The sequence below is a fragment of the Hypanus sabinus genome, chromosome 2, assembly GCF_030144855.1.
Source record: "Hypanus sabinus isolate sHypSab1 chromosome 2, sHypSab1.hap1, whole genome shotgun sequence".
Classification (NCBI taxonomy): domain Eukaryota; kingdom Metazoa; phylum Chordata; class Chondrichthyes; order Myliobatiformes; family Dasyatidae; genus Hypanus; species Hypanus sabinus.
The window spans coordinates 9,613,823-9,631,297 of NC_082707.1; the positions used below are offsets into that span (position 1 = coordinate 9,613,823).

Here is a 17,475-nt window from a genome sequence, read left to right on the forward strand (position 1 = left end):
AGTCTAAATCTGCTAAAGTACAGCTCTCTCCACGAAAAATCATTTGACATGGAAACACTTGATCGGTAAAGCACTTTGCTTGTAACTGGAGATGCGAGTAAGTGAGAAGGGATGCGCAGTGCGACGGAAATGAGTCTAATTAAAGCGGCATTGAGATCTTTTTATCCTCAGCTGAAGTGGGGCTCTGAACGCAGGTGAGTGTGTACGGATGTGATGGCTAAGATCATTAGACATGCCTGAAGGGCTTGAGAGGAGTACGGTGCAAATGGTTGTTTTGTTTCTCCAGGGCTGCGGCCCCATACAGTCTGTATGATGCAGTATTTCGTCTTGTGCACAGGTTGATGACGTGTGGGAGACCTTACCTGTTGGGCGTGGCGAAGGTGGCCTGAGTGTGAGAAGGAGCGGAAGATACGTGGTGCTGACAACTGATTTCGGCCTGTACGTTTCTTACGACACTGATCATTCCGTGGAAGTGAAGGTGCCCAGTACGTACTTTAATCGGGTTTGTGGTATGTGCGGTAACTACAATGGAATACGGCAGGATGACTACATGAAAGCTGATGGAACGCAAGCTAAGGATGACAACGAACTGGGAAATAGCTGGAAGGTGCCACCTGACGAGCCAGGTTGCGACCCCGTCGAGCCAGAAGAGTGTAAGCCCGCAGATGAGGAGCGCTATCGAGGTGATGATTTCTGTGGTCTGATCACCAGTCAACAGGGGCCATTTGTAAACTGCCACTCTGTGATCAACACCAATGGTTTCTTTGAAAGTTGTGTTGTTGAACTGTGCTTGACCGGAGGAGACGAAGGAGCTCTGTGTAATGCCCTGCAGATCTACTCAGATGCCTGCCAGAGAGCAGGAGTGACCATTGTGCCATGGAGGAACTCGACTTTCTGTGGTACGTATGAGTTGTCTCCTGCAAATGCTGTTGGAGTAATACACTGGATTCCGGTTCATTGAGACACCCGGGACCAGTGCATTGTGGCTTAATTAAGTGAATGCCCCCAATCAGCCAAAGGGTCATGGAAATAATTAAAAGTTATTAAAAAAAAGACAAACTGCTGTTTAACCGATCAACAAATTATCTACATCCATGATGAAGATGGCAGAATTTGTCATCAAATCACCATCAGTTAAAATCGATACTTGTTACCGGATGGAAGTCCGAGAAGAGTTTATTCAGCAAATTATGTATTTAAAAGAAATACAGAGCAAATTGGAAACCATCCAGTACTACTACAGTAGACTAAATCAATGTATTAGTTCCCAATAGTTATCGATAGAGGAATCACTCAGTAGACGCTGCCATTTAATGAAGGAGATCAGTGCAGACACCGGTTGTTGATTGTACTGCCTTCATACAGTGCTTTAGCCAATTGCATGCCTCAAAAGTTCACTTTTATTGTAACGTTTAAGGCGTTTGCTGAGACACTCAAGTTGTTTGTAGTTCTTAATTTGTTGAAGTACTGAGATCATTTCCTTTTCAATCCCAGCCTTTTCTGGCATCTCCAAGCCTGACTGCCTGGAACCGCAGTGAGCAAGAGAGTTCTGAATTGTCTTGCTGCTTATTTCTCACCAATTATCAGTGACAAAGATCAGAAGCACATTCAACTGACACTATTTGAAAACTCTTCGCTGTAAGCACAGTGTAGTGTCCAACGGCCACACGTGTCCACGCGGCTGACACAAGTTCATGGGCTCCCAACCTTCTTTATGTCGTGGTCCCTTACCATTTTCCAAGCAGACCGCGTACCACAGGTTGGGACCCCCTGCGCAAGTTATACATTATTTGTCAGAAGTCTACTGGCCCGACGAGGCGACACGGTGTCCCAAACAAACGAAAGGAATGAGGGCTATTTTCTGGATTAGATTTTGTTGCTTAAGAGTTGTTCCAAATAAGCAGCTGCCCTGATTAACTGATGGTCCAATTAACCGGAATCCGATGTACTTAGCAGTGTTCGGAGCTGTACGACATCGTGTCAGAGAATTGCCATTTGTGAAGCTTGAGTTGAAGTGTAAACAGTTTTGTTGCTTCTCTGCTGCTTTCAGGTATGGTGTGTGAAGCCAACAGCCATTATAACGCATGCGCTAGCGCTTGTCCAGCCACTTGCACTGACCGCTTTGCTTCGGGGAACTGCAGTGAGCCTTGTGTGGAGGACTGTGAGTGTAACCATGGCTTTGTCCTGAGTGGAAGCTCGTGCGTGTCTGTGGAGAACTGTGGTTGCACGCACAAGAACAAATACTACGAGGTAAGTTGGAAGTGTTTGTGGTACACTTTGGTTTCTATGGAAAGAAGGTTCTGTTTCCCATCAGAGCACATAGCACTTTTGGAAATAAACCTTGCCGTTTGTGTGCCAGAAAGGTGCAATGTTCTGGGAAGACGGATGTCAAGAAAGGTGCCGCTGCACTGGCAATGACCGAATCGTGTGCGAGCCAGCAACTTGTGGACCGGGAGAAATCTGCAAAGTGCAGGGTGGCAATTTGGGATGTTACGGCGCTGACACTGCCATTTGCCACATCTATGGCGACCCGCACTACACAACATTTGATGGGAAGCTGTACCATTTCCAGGGTGCCTGCAATTACACGGTGACCGAGACTTGTGGAAATACATCTGTCCAATTTTCTGTGACGAGTAGGAATGAGCACCGAGGTAGTCCGAGCTGGACTGCCATTAACTCGGTGAGCGTGCGCCTGCACAACCTCCACATTGCATTGCGGAAAAATAGGGACGTTTATGTGAGTATTATATACTGGAAAGAGTATAATTTTCAGCATTGACATGACGTTGTCAAGCATCAGTTGGGTTGTTTGTGATTTTCTGGAAGCTAACTCTGTAATGCTTTGTTTAGGTGGATGGAGTGAGGGTGTATCTCCCTGTGACACCCATTGCTTCGGTAAGACTGTCGCTGCTAGGGTCATATGTTGTGCTCCAGACCGACTTTGGTCTTCAGGTGAAGTTTGACGGAGATCATCAACTGGTGGTAGTTGTGGACGAGAGATACAAAGGACAGCTGTGTGGCTTATGTGGAACCTACACCAATGACCAACTGGATGACTTCCTGAAACCTGATGGAATACTAGCCTTGGATTCAAACCAATTTGGGAACAGTTGGACAGTTACTGACGATGACTGGCCGTGAGTATTGCTGTGTGTGATTTACGTGAAGAAAAACTAGCAAAATGTCTCCACAAGTCCTGAAAAGTGTTGCAGCAAGTGGCAATGTTGCTTGAATCTAAGCAATGTTGGGGCAAGGAAGCGATATCAAGGAGATAATTCGAATCAGCACGAGTGTATTGTTCTTTTGAATGACAAGGGCACACAGGGGAGAAATGTAAAGATATTTCCAGTGTTGATTTCAGGATGTCTTTCAGTCTTTTCAGTTGTGTAACGGAGTCATGTTGTTCCTTGTATATTCTGATGGCATGGTGTATTTTTCTCTCAAGCCCTGCCTGTAGCCTTCCAAGCTTCTTTCTGTTTTGGAGAGGACTAAATGGGATAAATTAAATTTGAGAAGAGTGAGAGGTTGTTTCTGTTGCACAGGTGTAACCAAACAGCTCCACTTCCACCTCCATGCGAGCCAGCAGCAAGCGAAGAGGCAGAGAGATACTGTAAAATAGTCTTGGCTAACCCTGGTCCATTTGAAGAGTGCCACTGGCATATCCCACCTCAACTCTACTTTGAGAGCTGCGTCTACGATCATTGTGTGACTGGCGGAGACTCTGTTCAGATGTGCAACATGCTGGAGTCTTATGCTTCAGCTTGTGAAGCAGCTGGTGTTGCGCTGGGAGACTGGAGGCAGCAGAGTGGCTGTCCTGAGAACTGTAAGTCCAAACTCTGAATCTATTCCTCTGTTTTACTTCTGCATGTGGTGAATGGAGAAACCCAGTTAAGAGACAAAAGTCATTTTCCATCGGAAACCCAAGCTTTTTGCTGTCCAATCAGCTCCATGCAAGTTGCTTTGCAGAGAGTTGGGCAAAGGGATTCTAGTAGTTTACATGTTGTCCCCCACTGATGAATGAAGGATTGTTTTTGAGAAAGGTATTCAAGAGTTAATACTCTTAATGTTTGAAGTTCCTGATGCAAGCTGAGGCTTTTGCCATCAGTGACGTTTCTGGGACTGCATCATGCCACGATGTAATAGACCGGTAAAAGGTGCACAATATCTCCTGAAGGAGCCTTCCGGCTCAGTGTACAGAATCCCGAGTACTTTGCAGCAAGTAGCAAGTCCTTCAAGCTGACAATGGAATCTGAATAAACATCTCTGCTGACTGGCACTGAAGTCTGATTAACAGGGAACGTAATTTATTCTTCCTTTCCCTGTAGATTTTGAGTGATATCCTGTCCTCATTAATTGTCTTTTCTTTTTGAATCTTTTTATTATTGTTATATTATTCAAAAATAACACAAATACATCAAAGTAACAACACTTACAATGCCTGAAAGAAAAAAAAAGAAATTATCTTAAAGATCGAAAATTTTGTGAATATAAAATAGCCCTACTAAGAGAAAAGTGGGGGGAAAACCATTAGGAGTGCAACCCCGGAGCCATGCGTCATGCAAAAAGCTTCTAAAAATAAACATCAAACCGCCAGCAAGAAAGAAAAATATATCAAAAATCTTACAATTAGATGATGGAGAAGATCTATCAATGAGCTCAAATGATACTAGCGAGCAAATGAGACCCATCATTTCTCAAAATCAAATAAAGTTTCAAAGGTTCGACTTCTAATTTTCTCCAAACTAAGACATAGCATCACTTGAGAAGAAGCATTGTGACAAAGTAGGAGCTGATATATCCTTCCACTTCAACAAAATGGCCCTCCTTGCTATCAATGTAACAAATGCAATAACATGTTGGTTAGACACAGAAATACCATGGATATTTTGAGGAATTATTCCAAAAAGCACAGTCAAGTTATTAGGTTGCAGGTTAACTCTGAGTGTTTTAGAAATTGTCGAGAAGATGACTTCCAGAACTGTTCCAGTATAGATCATGACCAGTACACGTGTCAATGTAGCTATCTCAGTTTTACATCTATCACAATACAATAACTATCAACATTGGGAAATATTTCAGAGAGTCTCTCCTTGGTCACATGGTAATGATGTACAATTTTAAATTGAATCAGTGAATGACTAGCACAGATCGAAGAAGAGTTAACCAGCTTCAGAATCTGAGTCCAATCCTCCCATATAAAAGTCAAATTGAGTTCCTTTTCCCAATCCTGTTTAATCTTAAATAAAGGACGCTTATCCCATTGTAATAATCAATTATAAATTAAAAGTCTTAATCCTCTGATGGGTAGGTGTGGAAAATTTAGGTGCCTCCCGTAAAGTACGGTACCGAGCGACTGTACAGTGTCTTGATTCAATAGTATGGTGTTGAATATTTTCAACAGTTGTTGAGAGTATTCCGATGAATGTCTGTCTTTCTGAACTCGGCAGGTTGTCCACTGGATTGTAACTTTGACAAAGACCTGTGCCATTGGGCCCAATCCAAGAGCGATACGTTGGACTGGACACGCAACAGAGGGCCGACACCATCATATAACACAGGACCGAGCTTTGACCACACCACAGCAGGTAGGTGATGTGAGATTGCTGCTCAGCCACTGTGCACCTGATTTCTATTGGAAGAATAAACCTTCTTGTGTTTGCAGGTGGTTACTACATCTACATTGAAGGCAACGATGGCCAACCAGGAGACCGAGCCCATCTGGTCAGCGGTCCATGTGCAGAGAGAGGAGCTCACTGCATGCGATTCTGGTACCACATGTATGGAGTAGGTCAGCGCATGGCTTTGAATGTTTACCAGGTTGAAAGTGGAACAGCAGTGCTGAAGTGGTCTGATTCAGGAAATAAGGGAAACCGATGGATTGAAGGACAGGTTGACCTTGACCTGTCTGGAGGTTCTCAGGTAGGCTGCATGGATAATATTCAAGAAGTCACTGAAATGATTTTTTAATTCATACAAGTCCAGGTAAATAAACAATAATGGAGTCACCATGTACCCAATGGTGTTTGCATTGGGTGAAAATGATTGCAAAATTTTAGTGCATTTCCCACACTGTCCAAAGTTGATGAGTTTGCAGATATTCTTAATGCTGCACGCCACTGTTCTCTTTCCTCTCCCCTTGCAATCAACGAGTTTTAGTCCATCAAAATTTGTAGACTTATCAACCAGTGATCCACTTTAGGGAATTCCCGACACAGCTCTTAATTAATTGAAACCTTGCATTTTATTGTCTATACACGCATATCAATGCATCTTTTTACCCAACCCAAAGATTTCTGCAGAAACACAGAAAACCTACAGCACAATACAGCCCCTCGACCCACAATGCTGTGCCGAACATGTACTTATTTTTGAAATTACCTCCAGTGACCTATCGCCCTCTATATTTCTCAACTCCATTTACGTATCAGTTGTCTCTAAAAGACCCTATTGTATCCAGCTCCACCAGCATCGCCGGCTGCCCATTCCACGCACTCGCCACTCTATATGTGAAAAACTTACCCCTAACCTCTCCTCTGTACCTGCTTCCAAGCACCTAAAAACTGTGCCTTATCATGTTAGCCATTTCAGCCCTGGGAAAAATCCTCTGCCTATCCACATGTTCAATACTTCTCATCATCTTATACACCTCTATCAGGTCACCTCTCATCCACCGTTGCTCCAAGGAGAAAAGGCCCTGTTCACTCAACTTGTTCTTATAATGCGTGCTCCCCAATCCAGGCAACATCCTTGTAAATCTCCTCTGCACCCTTTCTATAGTTTCCACAAGTTAAATCCTGAATGTTATTGTTCTCTCTGTAACAGTACTCATTCAGAACACTTGCTCAATTTTTAACACTGAAATTGGGGATCTCCTGTTGTCCAAATGATTGATCTTTCTTCTCCCAGCCCCTGGCATTTCAGTCTTGCGATAGACTGAAATGTCAATGGAATTATTTTGAACGTATGGAAGTGCTGTTGATGAAATTGAATTTCCTGTTCTTTGCCTGATATAACCCGCTTAATGCACTCTTTCTGTGCTTTACAATTTTGAAGAGCCGGCAGTTATTTTTCAAATAATTTTTGGATTTATTCTCTCTTGAATGATTTCATCACAGTCTCAGAACTGTTGTGCACCCATGATTTACTGAAGTGAAATGCAAGTTTGGGGCTTCCGTCGTGCTGCTTGACTGGCTGTTTCCTGCTGAAGTTTTGCTGCTTTCTCTGACAGATCCTCCTGGAGGCGGTCCGTGGCCAAGACTACCGGAGCGATGTTGCTGTGGATGACATTTCCTTTCACTTAGGATGCTGTGGAGGTGGGTCTGTTGTACTCAGCGCTTGCTTTCACTGTAGCGCTACTAATAGCGGCATTTATTTAATTCAACAAAATTGCAGTGCTCCTGTCGTGCTGTGGTTGTCTTTTGGTTTTCCATGCTTTAGTCAACTAGAAATGTGAGATGATGTGATTATGATATAAAGGTTAATCTGTTCTGCGTCTGTACTATTTTATTCCTGCAGAGGGTTGTGGAACGACAACAACTACGAGCATCTCAACTACAGCCAGTACCACAACGCCCGCCCTTACAGGTATGTGAGTTTGAATTTTTGTGTTTCTGTTTGAGGTTGGGGACTTCAGAATGGCAGGAATTCCTGGGATGGAATGAGGCCTCTCTTCCCTTTGTGGACTTCAGAAGGAAGGACTATTCTTTGTTCCAGTTTTCTGTCTGAATCCTTCTGGTTAAGCCAGTTCACTTACTTTTATGTTCTGTTTACAAGGAATTTTTTTTTCTGCACAAACCACACTTTGAAACTCAGTATCTCAAAAACTACTTTCGTCGTACCATGGAGGGCATTCTAACAGACTACATCACTATCTGATATGGGGATGGGAGCGTGGCTACTGCATCGGACCAAAAGAAGCTGCAGTGGGTCGTAAATTTAGTCAGCTCTGTTCTTGGGTACTAGCCTACAAAGTGCTCATTGTATCTTCAAGGAGCAGTGTCTCAGAAAGGCAGCGTCCATTATTAAGGACCTCCAGAACCCAGGGCATGCCCTTTTCTCATTGTTGTCATCAGGTTGGCGATACAGAAGCCTGAAGGCACACACTCAGTGATTCAGCAACAGCTTCTTCCCCTCTGCCTGCCGATTCCTGAATGGACATATAACCCATGAACACCACCTCACTTTTTATAATGTATATATTTTTTCTGTTTTTGCATGAGTTTTAATCCATTTGATATATGAATATCGTAATGGATTTATTTATTTATTTATTTTTGCTTTGTTATCTTCTATTTTATGTATTGCAATGAACTGCTGCTGCTCAGATAACAAATTTCACAACATGCCATGATAATAAACCTGATTCTCATTCTGATTTTTGAGGTTCTTGATTTCACAGCACCAACATCTGGCTTCTGGCTATGTTTGTTCTGTTTGTCAATCTGGATGTGTAACTGCATTGTGCTGCTTTAGACACATTCTTACAGTATTGTATAAATTCATGGCTTTGAAAGAAGCGATTCAGCCCAATGTATTCATATCATGCAATGGAGAGTTTTGTTGTCCTCTCTCTTGTTCCCATTTTATTCAAAGAACATCTTGTTTGCTGAGGTCTTTTTGCTGCAACCTTAACTTCCTACACTCACATTCTTCCAGAAACAATCTGAGTGTACCACCTGAACAAACATCAGATTAGTGGAAAGAGACTCCTCTAAAATGTTTTAATACTTATCATTTAATTTTTATGCTATTAACTTGTAAAAGCAGTGAAAGGCTTGGATTTTGTCTAATGCCATTTAATCAATTTGTTTATCTATCTTTACTTTTTCACACTACACTGCAGTCCCCATGACTTCAAAATCTTTTTCAGAAAGGTTCTCAGCTCTACCATCTTGATGTGTTGCTCTCCCAGGTGCAGCTATTGCATGTTTTTTTGTGTTCTCCTTGCTTAATTTTAAATAAATAATTTTAACTGTTATTTTTCATGACACAATTTAGGTAATATGGGCATTCCCTATTCATTCTTAGATTCTGTTTCCTATGAGGATCAGGTCTGTTTTCCAATGGGAAGAATAGATGTAATTTATTTCTTATACTAAAGACCTCTGCTATTTTGGTGTCAATCGTGCCTAAATATTGAACAGGAGCAACAATCTTAGCAATTATGAATATCACTTTAGGAAGCAGTTGGAGTCATACAGTCATAAATTGCTACAGCACAGAAATAAGCTCATAGGCTCATCAAGTCTGTGCTGAACTATTATTCTGCCTAGTTCCATTGACCTACTTCCGAACCATAGCCCTCCATATCCCTCCCTTCCACGGACCTATGCAAATTTCTTATAAATGTTGCAATCAAACCTATATCCACCACTTCCGCTGACATCTTGTCCCACATTCGCACCATCCTCCGTGTGAAAAAGTTCTCCACAGGATGGCCATGAACATTTCACCTTTCACCCTTACCCCATGACATCTAGTTCTAGTCTCACACAACCTCAGTGGAAAAAGCCTGCTTGCATTTACCTCATATATATCCATCATAGGTTCAATATTTGGTTATGGATATGATATACACATATCAGAACTAAAAAAGTCTAATTTCATAAACAGTAATAGGGAAAAAACCATCCTGGACTGGCACTCCTGATCAGCTATGGCAAACAAGCTCAGATGTAGGCATGGCTAAATAAACTATTGTCATTCACCATTATGCAAAACAAAACAGGAAAATACCATTAAACACACCTGAAACATTATGCATCAAGGAATCAACATGTTCAGGAAAGAAAGAAGGCAGAATATTGTCAGAAAGAAAGTGAATATTTCAATGGACTACTTTGAAAAGAAGAATTTCCATTTTCATTTGCATTTATCTTTTGGTAGATAACATTGATTTCAAATAGAAGGAAGTAGTTGATTAAAGTAAACAAAAACAGGTTCTGGAAATCCAAAAAAAAGGAAATGCTGGAAGGCCATAGCAGGCCAGGCAGCATCTGTGGAAAGGGAATCAGATACAGGACCCTTCATCAGAATCGTTCAGATGAAGAGTGCCAGCCCTGAAATGATTACTGTTTCTCTCTTTCACGTAAGCTCCCTGACATGCTGAACTTATCCATCCTTACTATTATTGGTTAATGTCAGTTCCAGTACACAAGTGTAGAGGAGACAAAGTAATTGTTACTCCATATCCAGTGCAGCCTAGAAAAACACCGAGTTAAATAAAAAAGACCACAGTGAATATTAATACACAAGCTAGCTTATTTACATAGATTGATTGTGTGTCCATAAAGTGACACAAGGTACAAGAATGTCTGTACATAAAGTGACTGACAGGAAATGATAAAGTAGTGGTGGTTGGGTGTGGAGGGGTGGGTTAGTGGGTGGAGGTGATGATCAGCCTTACTGCTTGGGGAAATTAACTGTTTCTATGTCTTGTGGTCCTGGCATGGATGCTATATAGACCCTTCCCTGGTGGGAGTGGGACAGTCTATGAGCTGGGTGGGTGTTGTTATTGGGATTTTTCCAGCACCTTTCTGTATATATGTCCTTGATGGCAGGTTGGCTGGTGCTGGTGATGCATTGGGCAGTTTTGAATACCCATTGTAGAGTCTTCCTGTCTGCTGATGCTGACTGCAGATCTGGGAATCTAGAGCAACAAGCAAAACGCTGGAGAAGTTCAGTGGGTCAGACAGCATCTGTACAGGTGAATGGTCTAGGCCCAAAATGTCAACTGCCCATTTCCCTACACAGGTGTTGCCTGACTTGCTTACTTCCTCTGGCACCTTCTTTGTTTTTAAAATTTGGTAATAACTGTAATAGTTTTCTAGATATGTTGCTTCATCCATGAATTTTTTTTGTACAGGTCATGCCACATGCAGCACTTCAGGAGATCCACACTATAATACCTTTGACATGCATGTTCATCACTTCATGGGAACTTGCACATATGTGCTCTCCAAGCGATGCAGTGAAGTTTCAGATCTCCCTTTTTTTAGTGTGTCAGCAACAAATGAGCAGAGAGGTGCCAATACCAAAGTGTCCTGGGTGAATTCTGTGCATGTGTTAGTATATAACAGCACAATTTCCATCATGAAAGATCGTAAAGTCCTGGTAGGTATTTTTATTCAGATTTTTGTTTGTTCAAAGCTAGTAAAGGACTTGTCTCAGCTCACTGCTTTTCCACTGATAAGGCAAGTTCAGGCTAGAGATGTGATTGGGGACACTGTTGTAAAACATAGATAGATGGTAACTGAAACTAAAAAAACTGTACTGAAAATGCTCAAAACCTGAAATTAAAACACAAATTGAGGTTGGTCAGCTTCTGTAGAGAATATACCAGAGCATGCGTCACTTTACATCAGAACATGTTACTCTTTCTTCATCTACTGTCTTTTCTACTGGGTATTTCCAGTATTTTTATTCTGGTCACTTAGTAGTTGTATTGTTTGAGAATATGTACTCTGCTGTTCCTTTTCTTGCTGGAAAACAGAATAATATTCTTCTAAGAAGTTTTTGGTGATGCTTTGTGTTGAGTGAAAATTTATGATATGATTTTGTATATACAAACAATTTAAGGAACAGCACATTCTGCTTGTCTTATTATTTCATATAAACTATAGTTTCCGTAGCAGATCTGATTAAATAAAAAGATATAAATGTAGCACGTAAAGTCCGCTAAGTTTGCTCTTAGACTGGATACCATTGCTCATTCACATATTTCAAACTGCTTGTTTTATTATACATTAAAGTGCCAATAACATTATACTGTCTTACATAAGCATGCACATCACACTTCATGTCAACCTGTCAATCTTCAGACCATGCCATTCAGGGGCTTACTCTGTGACTATGTACTGATCATAACTGTATGTACTATGCATGACTGTCCTGTGTATACACCTTGGGCCCAGAGCAGTGATGTTTTGTTTAGTCGTATGGTTGAATTACAATAATCTTGAAATTAGAGTGACCTGATATGTTTTTTGGGAAGAAATACATTATTTTAAACAGAACACTTCCAGTATTTGTAGAATCAGTATTTAGTTCCTTAAATATGAGATAATGAGTACATGATATTTAACTGAAATATTGACAACATTTTCTCAAAACTGTTATCTGTTATGGTATCCTGGTCTGAATTTGTATCGTTTGAAAGCTCAGTCACAGGGAGAAGGCTTAGCTGAATCAGCCTAATTTCAGTAATGCCTGCATTCCCAATTGAAATCAGTTCAGAGTCTATCAACATTCTTCTGGTTTGGAGTCATATATAGGCCACAGCAGCAGATTTTGGGTGTCATGGTAGTGTATTGGTTAGTTTGACACTATTACAACTCGGACATCATAGTTCAGAGTTCAAACCTGGCATCCTGTGTAAGGATTTGTATGTCCTCCCCATGGAATGTGTGCAGCATTCTCTGGGTGCTCTAGTTTTATCCCACGGTCCAAGGTGTACTGTTTAGTAGGTTAATTGGTCAATGTAAATTATCCATGTTTAGTCTAGGATTAAATCAGGGATTGCTGGGCAGCATAGCTGGAAGGGCATATTCTGTGCTGTATTTCTAAATAAATAAAAACATAAAATTTAATTTCTTAAAAGCCATTATTAAGACAGGTGAATTCTTATTACAACTTGGAAGTTAAAAATTAAATTGTTGTTTAATTCACAAAAGCTGAATTCCTCAGTTGCCTTAGCAGGATTTGAATTTGGATCTCTAAATAATCAGTCAAGGCCTTTGAAAGTCCAAGAACATGGTGTGGCTGTATCTTCTGTTAGTTCAGATCAGACAATTTAGGATGTGATTAAATTATGGTGACTCCTTGCTCTCAGATAAATAGTAGCATTTTTGTTTCTTTCTGTAGCTGAATGGAGAACGAGTAAACCTGCCTGTGTTTTTCATGGACCTTCTAGTGATACAGATGAGTGGCACCTATGTTCTACTGGAGACTGACTTTGGTTTGTTGGTGAGGTTTGATGGTATCCACCATGTTGATGTGTCAGTGCCATCTACATATTCTGGACTACTTTGCGGCATGTGTGGTAGGTCCACGCTTAAAGTGACTTACTGGCCAATATAAGCACTTCTATCTTTAAATGTCAAAGTGGTATTAATTTTAACAGCTTAATGACTATTTGTGATGTGGCTTGATCAAAGGCACATTTATTATTTTAATGTATGATAGTGTATTATGAATGGTAATGCCAGTAATTGAGTATGTTAGCTCACCAGGCCTCTACTTCATGAGGAGGCCAAAGAAATTAGATGTGCCTTCTTTGATTCTCACTATTTTTTATTGCTGTATCATAGAAACCATAATTGCTCTGTATGGCAACTGCTCTGCCCATGACCACAAGAAATTGCAGGGAGTGGTAGACACAGCTCAGTATGTCATGGAAATCAGCCTCCCCTCCTCTGAATCTTCTTGCTGCATTGGTAAAGCAGAACATAATCAAATGTCCCAGCTATCCCGGACAGTCTGTCTTCTTCCCTGACCCCTCCCATTAGACTGAAGATACGTAAAGTCAGAAAACATGATCTTGCTCCTTATTGTCTACCTGCACTGCGCTTTCTCTTAGTTGTGGCACTCTATAATGCATTCTGTTATTGCCTTCCCTTGTTATGCCAATGCACTGTATAATAAATTGATCTGTATAGATGATACGCAAGACAAGTTTTGCACTGTACCTCGGTCCACATGACAATAATAAACCAATTTCCCACCTCATCAGCATCAAACACACTTTAGGCTGGGTAAAAAAGAAAGTAAATATCCGTTTCAATAGTAAATGGCCATGTTCCAATCTGTCCATCAGCATGGCATTCTGAGAAAGATTGTCCAACTGGGTACAATATTTTAGCTGTACTTTCATCACCTATGACTTCCTCACTCTTGCTTTCTGTTAATTGGTAAAACACAAGATCTCTTATGCATTTGTAACCATTTTTTCAACCTGTTGTGCCATTTTCAGCAAATTATGCAGAGATACTCCCAGATCTATCTGCCCTGAATTTTACCCTCTGTATTGTATTACCTCTTTTTTTCTCTGACCAAGATGCAACCCTTCATATTTCTCAGCATTAAATGTCATCTTCTTCAAATGCATTTCTACTTGCCTACACTTTCATATAATCTACATATTTGGAAATTTTACCACATTCACTCATCCAGATTAATATATATGAAAAAGTTCACAGTTCAAATTCTGACTTGTAGGTGTCTCCACTGCACATTGCCCTTCAATCCATGAAGCACTCTAATGTTCTTTCATTACTACTCTGTTTCATATTATTAAGCCAATTTTTTATTCATGTTGATACATCCATTTTATTCCATTGTCCTCATGTCAAACCAATTAGGTGGCATTTTATCAAATGCCTTTTGGAAGTCTCTAAATACTGCATCAGTGCACTTTCCTCATTGACTTGGTTATTTTTCAGAAAAATTCACTTGCGTTATTTTGACATGATATACCTTTAACAAATCATCCTTCATTTTTATAATCAATCAAAACCGTCCCACTGATAGTATTTCTGTCTTTGATTATCATCTTTAGAACTTTCCTACCGAGGTTAAACAAGTTCAAATTTTATTTTTTTAATGCTGACATTCCTCCATTTTTTGTGTGTTGCTCTGGATTACTATCATCTGCAGAATCTTTTGTGTTTCAATTATAAATTTCTTTTGCTTTTGTATGCTGTGACATTTTAATTGAATGATGAAGATTCTTACTAACATTTTTGCAAATAGATTCAAGAAATCTTGTAGTTTATGATCAAGTGATCAGCTCAACACAAATTGACCATCTCACTGTGTCAAACTCTTAGTCATTGACATGAGCAATACCACCATTATTTCATTATTCCAGTACCATAAATTATCCACATAATAGTATAATTCAATATTCTTCTTCTTAAGCCAAACACTCCTACTCAAGCATGGGCTGCCAACAGCAGCTGGCCAGTCCTCTATCCTGTGGCAGTCTTTCAAGTTGTCCCTAGGTGTAATCCATCCTTGAAGATTCTTCCTCTCCCAGGGATAATATCTTTGTAGCTTCTGTTGGTGTTTCTTTAGCTCTGGGATGGGATGAGGTTACCAGCCTCATTCCCAACCCTCCTCCTTTCACAGCCAGACTTCGGACAGTCATGACAGAGTTGGTATTATCTAGTACATTTTATAATACCACCAGTAACATAATTCCAAACAAATTAATCTCCAAACTCTGACCAAGAACTCAGTACCTCCCTCTGCAGCTGGATCCTTGACTTCTACCAACAGACAGGAATAAGTAAGGATAGGTAGCAATATGTCTTCACATGTCTGTGGCATAAGCCCCTTACTGCCCTTCTGTCACACTCACAATCGTGTGATCAGAATAATCTCTAACTCCATCTATAAGTCTGTAATCATTGAGGTAGCTGGTATCTCAAACAGCAACTTGATGGATTACAGGAAGGTGATCAAGAGCGTTATAGCATGGTGTCAAGACAATGCCTTTGCCTCAATGTCATCCAATTAAAAGAGCTAGCCATTGACTTCATGAAGTGCGGTGGAGTATCCATCCACCTGTATCAATGGTGCTGAGGTGGAGATGGTTGAGAGCTTAAATATTTAGGTGTAAATAACTTGACCTAGGCCAGCTACATAGATGGACATGAAACTCACCAGCATCTTTTCTCCCTCAAAAGGCGAAGGAAATTCAGCACGTCTTTGTTGATCTTCACATAGTAAGTTCTTGATCAGAGTTTGGAGATGAGTTTGTTTGAAATTATGTTACTGGTGACATTATAAAATGGTATTAGATAATGCCAACTCTGTCATGGATGGTTTGAAGCTTGGCTGAAAAAGCTGAGCATTGGGCTAGCAACCCTATCCGGTAAAAGCCTAGAGTTACAGAAGCACCAGCAGAAGCTCCGAAGACATCATGCCTGAGAGAGCCAGGATGCATCACTGTTTGGTGTGGCAATTTCTCTGTGCATGACCTCAAGTAATTGTAGAAAGTTATGGACACAGCTCAGTTGGTCACAAAAACCAATCTCTGCCTACACTTCCCATTGCCATCAGAAAACAGGCCAACATAATAAAAGAACCTCTCCCAGCCCCATCATTGTCTCTTCTCCTGGCCCCCATTGGTTAGCAGATACAACAGTTTGAGAACACGTAACACCTGGTTCAAGGGTAGCCTCTATCCCATTGTTAAAAGACTATTGAATGGACCTCTTGTTCTATATACATGAACTCTTAATATCTCAATGAACCACATCATGGCTCTTATGCCTTAACTGTCTTCCTGCATTGCATCTTCTCTTCAGACGTAAGACTAAATTCTGTATTCTAGTACTGTTTTTCTTCATATTTTCCATCCTAGTGGACTTGCATTTGAAACGATCTGTTTGATTGGCACACAAAGCTTTTCATTATATCTAGGTAGGTTTGACAATAGTAAACCAATTATCAATTACATGATGGATTGTAGGGTCTGCTTTTGTGCTGTGTTGTTCCATGTCTCAGAGGTTTTTTAAAGTCTTATTTTCCATCAGTGGTTGTCACATTTCAGCAACTGCAAAGGAAAGTATTTTGAGTTAATCTGTTCATGATATTTTCGCTTTTAGATTGAGGTGGTTTTTACAGACAGGAGAAAGAGGAAAGGAGGATTATTGGTGCGACTTAAAACCAGTCGCTTCGGGCAGATGAGGCTCATCAACAGAGCTTGGCAGCTCATCTGAGAGAAGGAAAACTCTGATCTCAAACCTCCGCTGCCTTGTAACTATACCTACTCATGGGGAAGGGTCCAGGAGTAAACCCTGAGGAAAACATCCAGAGCTAAAATCCCTAAGGCAGTCCTATGTTGAGTTCAATGCTGACTGACAACTCCTGTGAAGTTGCTGGTGCCAAACTGTATCGGTCTCTGCTGTTCCTTTGGAGAGGGGATGCCTGCTGCATGAGCAATAGCTTACTCTCCATATCATACTGTGCTGGTTTACATAACATTTAGACAGCTAGGACACAACATCTATGGTTAATCCTGACCAGTGGAGGACCTCACGTTGAAGTGGTTGCAGCAACATTAGAAGCATTAGAAATGGAAAAGATGTTGCCACAGAGTACTTTTATCAGAGAATGAGTCAATGGCAGAGAATGACATTATTCATTTGTATGATTTAGGTAACTACAATGGTGACCAGAATGATGACATAATTATGCCCAATGGTAGCTTTGCTGCAGATTCAAATATGCTTGGAGAGAGTTGGCAAGTACATGATGGGGAGACTGAGTAAGTATATACAAATTAATTATCACAGCAGATATTCTTGGAATGTAGGTATCATGGTTAAACTAACATTCATATATTCCCAGCTACCCTAAGAAAGGTGAGCCATTTTCAACCATTGTATTTCACAAAGACCTCGATTTGCTAGACCGCTTGGCAAGAAATAGCACCTTTGCTTCATCCGGAAGCAGGATATCCTGATA

The 17,475-nt window shown here is 40.8% G+C and overlaps 2 protein-coding genes across 2 annotated transcripts in view; both read left to right on the top strand.

The window, feature by feature from the left end:
* LOC132402895 (uncharacterized) overlaps positions 1–3,144 on the top strand; it is a 75,647-nt gene extending 72,503 nt beyond the window's left edge. The window contains exons 92-95 of the mRNA XM_059985968.1: positions 338–899; positions 2,051–2,250; positions 2,360–2,740; positions 2,854–3,144. Coding sequence (XP_059841951.1) covers positions 338–899; positions 2,051–2,250; positions 2,360–2,740; positions 2,854–3,144 — 1,434 coding nt within the window. The remainder of the gene's footprint in view (positions 1–337; positions 900–2,050; positions 2,251–2,359; positions 2,741–2,853) is intronic.
* A 597-nt stretch (positions 3,145–3,741) lies between these two features.
* The window catches only part of LOC132402900 (zonadhesin-like), a 69,965-nt gene continuing 56,231 nt past the window's right edge, over positions 3,742–17,475 (top strand). Inside the window, exons 1-8 of the mRNA XM_059985981.1 lie at positions 3,742–3,826; positions 5,451–5,588; positions 5,666–5,922; positions 7,232–7,316; positions 7,519–7,587; positions 10,868–11,115; positions 12,865–13,042; positions 17,167–17,275. Coding sequence (XP_059841964.1) covers positions 3,742–3,826; positions 5,451–5,588; positions 5,666–5,922; positions 7,232–7,316; positions 7,519–7,587; positions 10,868–11,115; positions 12,865–13,042; positions 17,167–17,275 — 1,169 coding nt within the window. The remainder of the gene's footprint in view (positions 3,827–5,450; positions 5,589–5,665; positions 5,923–7,231; positions 7,317–7,518; positions 7,588–10,867; positions 11,116–12,864; positions 13,043–17,166; positions 17,276–17,475) is intronic.